At 41.8% G+C, this 3,894-nt stretch overlaps 1 protein-coding gene across 3 annotated transcripts in view; it reads left to right on the top strand.

The window, feature by feature from the left end:
- The window catches only part of rerg (RAS-like, estrogen-regulated, growth inhibitor), a 50,023-nt gene extending 48,136 nt beyond the window's left edge, over positions 1 to 1,887 (top strand). For all 3 annotated transcript variants that reach the window (XM_005733099.1, XM_005733101.2, XM_005733100.2), the window contains exon 5: positions 1,188 to 1,887. In XM_005733099.1, coding sequence (XP_005733156.1) covers positions 1,188 to 1,598 — 411 coding nt within the window. In that variant the 3' untranslated portion in view covers positions 1,599 to 1,887. The remainder of the gene's footprint in view (positions 1 to 1,187) is intronic.
- The last annotated feature ends 2,007 nt before the right edge of the window (positions 1,888 to 3,894 follow it).

Below are 3,894 nucleotides of genomic sequence, written 5' to 3'. Positions count from 1 at the left end.
AAGATAGTTCATATGTTTTAGGTGCGGGAGGGGGGAGAGAGAGAGAAAAGGAGTTAACACGGCATAAGCTATATGGGGCAGCAGGGTAGAACAGAGCCACACGGTTTTCCTACCGTAGTAGGTTATTTTGTTGAGGACAAGTTAAACCTGACCACTCCTGTAAGATGCAAAAACTGTGGAATAAAATTTTTGTTACATCTTTTCACATCGGAGTCCCATGGAGTTCTTTTTCCTCTTCAAACTGATGTACGCGAGTGAATCACGGGAAAACTGGTCTCACGGCTTACACAACCATACTGTATCAGATATATATTGTTTGTATATTATGCACATGCAAAACATTCTCCCCCCCCCATTCAGGTTCATAATATTCTATTTTTGAAAAATGTGGCCACTCTTCGATAAATTGTTCAGCTTCCTCTGTCGGTAACTGTGAGATCAGAGCCTTTGGGCCTCCTATCTAGTCCAAGCAGGTCTTGTGTGATCGGTCATGGATGATTCTGCCGCCACATGATCAAATTAAGAGCACATGCTCGAGTGTTTGCATTCCACAGATGGCTGCAGAATTCAATGTAGGGCTTAAGAGGGTGTGGCAGAGTGCAAAGATAATGTTAGGAACTAAACATGATTCTTAGATCAGAAAGGACTACACGTCTTTTTATGTTTAAACACAACAAGAGCTAAAAATGTATATGCATATTAAAGAAGCTGACTGCAGCCTGTTCTGTTTAAATAATATTTGAGTCAAAAATATTAAATGAAAAGTTTTCTTGGTGGGAAAATTAGAGAGAAACTACATTATCAACATAAATCTACAAACAGGAAAATGCTAGTATGACTTTTACAGCTTCACTGGACCCAAAGGTAAAGGCAGCACATCTGAAATTCTCCAGCTGCTCCGTCTGTTATTTTTACCTGAGATTTTCTTTGGTTGGTGTTTTATGATAATTTTACAGTAAAAAAAAACAAAACAAAAACAAAAAGCTACAGTTGTTTAGCTTAATTTAGGAACTGGAAACAGGAACTGCTAACATGGATTTGTTCAGCAAAGTCTCTACAGACTTAAAGCTTCACACATAAAATAGATATGAATCATCATTACATCATCATTTTATTTAAAAACATGGGAAAATCTGTAAAACTCTAAATCATCAGCTTCAGCACCATGTGTCTTGTCTTCTTCTCAGGAGGACATCCAGCAGAGGGAGGGTCACATGCGTTGGGGTGACGGCTTTGTCCTTGTGTATGACATCACGGATCGGGGAAGCTTTGAGGAGGTGGGGCCGCTCCGAAGCCTCCTAGAGGAGGTGAAGAAACCGAAGAACGTTCCTCTGGTTCTGGTGGGCAACAAGTCTGACCTGGACCACGTCCGGCAAGTCGGTACAGAGGAAGGAGAGCGGCTGGCAGCCGAAATGGCGTGTGCCTTCTACGAATGCTCTGCCTGTGCCGACGAGGGCGGCGCTGTGGCCGAGGCGTTCCACGAGCTCTGCAGAGAGGTGAGACGCCGCAAAGCTGTTCAGGGAAAAGCCAGACGCCGCAGCTCCACCACTCATGTCAAACAGGCCATCAACAAGATGCTGACCAAGATCAGCAGCTAGGGAAGAGCCATGCTACCGCCTGATGACAGGAACAAAAATTGCTTTTCTCGCTGAAATGTTTTGGACCATCAGTGGACGATGACTGATTTAAGTGTGAAATGTGTTCTTCTGTTATTCTCTAATTGTTATTCGATGAAAAAAAATAAAATCCAAGTGCACCGTCTTTTCAGGCTGTAAGAGACAGCTAATGACACTTGGCTTGGGAGCCATAAAAGATGATTTCTCATTAATAAAAAACTGAAATGCTTTTGGATTGAGATGACAGACATTGATGAGTCATGTCGACTAGCTAAGATCACAAAGGATCAGGAACATGGCAAGGTTCTTAATTTTTTTTTTCTTTTATTCTTTCATCAAACAAACTGACATGTTAAACAAACCAGAGAGTATCCAGAAAATGATTCATGCACGCTCTCCTATTTAACATGCAGGGAATCCAAAACTTTGACATTGCACAGTAAGATTTAGAGTTTCCTGTTTCTATCTCATGTGCAGGGGGCTGTTGTACTATTCTGTCAGCAGCAGTCAAAGAACTTCAGGAGCAGAGGACTCCTTTTAGATAAATGTAGATCTACTGTGTTTCACTCATTTTGGTTCCAGACAGATCTACAAAGCTGTCCGTCTCTGTCTTGCAAGCAATCCTTACGATCAAGTCTACGATGTTCCTTTGACATTAGCTGTCAGGGTGTGTGCGTTTGTCCAGGACTCGTGAACTGAACATTTTTCCCCTCAAGGAACCCAAAGCACCGCAGGTTTGGAACGTCTTAAAGCTAATATGCATACAATATCTGTTGTTTTCTCTAAATCAGGGGTGTCCAACTCCAGGTCTCAAGGGCCGGTATCCTGCAGGTTTTAGCTCTCACTCTGGCTCAACACACCTGAATCAAATGATTAGTTCATTACCAGGCTTCTGGAGAACTTCAAGACATGTTGAGGAGGTCATTTAGCCATTTAAATCAGCTGTGTTGGATCAAGGACACATCTTAGGACACCGGCAGGACACCGGCTGGACATCGGCCCTCGAGGCCTGGAGTTGGACACCCCTGCTCTAAACAAAAGGAAGCACCATCACATACTTGGGATGTTCTTCACGGCGATAATGTTAATACTGTAAACTACAGCATGTTCGACAGAATATATAGCCTTAAGCACTGCTGTGTCTTAGGTGTGTACAGAACCAAGAGTCATCTATAATAGAATATACTGTAATTGTAGAAATGTGATATCTATGTGAACTTCTCTGATGAAACTAATCAGCTGTGCACTTACAATAAAAGACTGACATATCACACCAGTTTTTCCTGTTGGTCATAATTGATGCAAATGTCCTCAGTGGCTGCAGAAAATTTAAGAGAAGCACTTAAACAGTTTCAAATAATCATCACTGATTGGTACAGATGCTTCCAAGCAGATCATTAAAAGTCAGGATGCACACCATCAAATGTCACATTTACATATTAGTCTCCAAACACAAAATGCTGCTTTTATTTGTTAAAATTATGAAATATTCAAATGATGAAAGCCTGTATCAGCTGCGATCAAAGGGGATGGAGACATTGCTGATAGCTGACATTCGTATAAGTTCAAATCTAATCGTTAACATAACCATGGATTTTCAAATTAAAAGATGTGAATACGTCCAGTTCCAGTAGTTTTCCACAGTGTCTCTCTTTCATTAGAAGAAACCTTAATGATGTAACTCAGATGCTCCACCACAGCTCTTACTTTGGTGCTGTACTGCAGACTCTGGTAATGTCTCGACTTAGAGAAAAGGCTGTAAAACCGATGTTGATTAAGTCTACTGGCTCACATGAACCACAGTGGCTTTGTGTCCAACAACGATGGTTTCCTCAACTGCAATTTTTACACTTTAAAAAGAGTCAGTTTCTTCTCTTTGGCAAACCAGTTCTGGTTCACAGAACCAGATTCCAGCATCACTGCAACTGGGCAACAAAGCCTGACCCATTTAAACTCAGTGTCTCAGCTTGGATTAGCATGCTTTTAATGCACCATCCTCATATGTATTTCTTCGTGTAGTACATGAATTTACAGGCAAGGTCCTGGCTCCTAGCTAACAGCTAGCTAGCTAGAACTAACATTATTGGCAGTTCTTGTTGGAGACAAAGTATCTGAATTTCAGGAGCAGGACCACGCCTCCAAACACACTCCTTCCGGTTCTTATCTATATATGTTCCCCCAGTTCTACAATCTGTTTGTTCTTGTTTACGTGCCCCACCCTCCCTACCCTTTTCAATTCTTTAACTTCTGTTTAGTGCATGGGGATCTGCCAGGTCCC

Source organism: Pundamilia nyererei, unplaced genomic scaffold (assembly GCF_000239375.1).
Source record: "Pundamilia nyererei isolate P.nyererei 1_Seehausen unplaced genomic scaffold, PunNye1.0 scaffold00050, whole genome shotgun sequence".
NCBI classification, from domain to species: domain Eukaryota; kingdom Metazoa; phylum Chordata; class Actinopteri; order Cichliformes; family Cichlidae; genus Pundamilia; species Pundamilia nyererei.
This window is presented reverse-complemented; position numbering and strand designations above follow the sequence as displayed.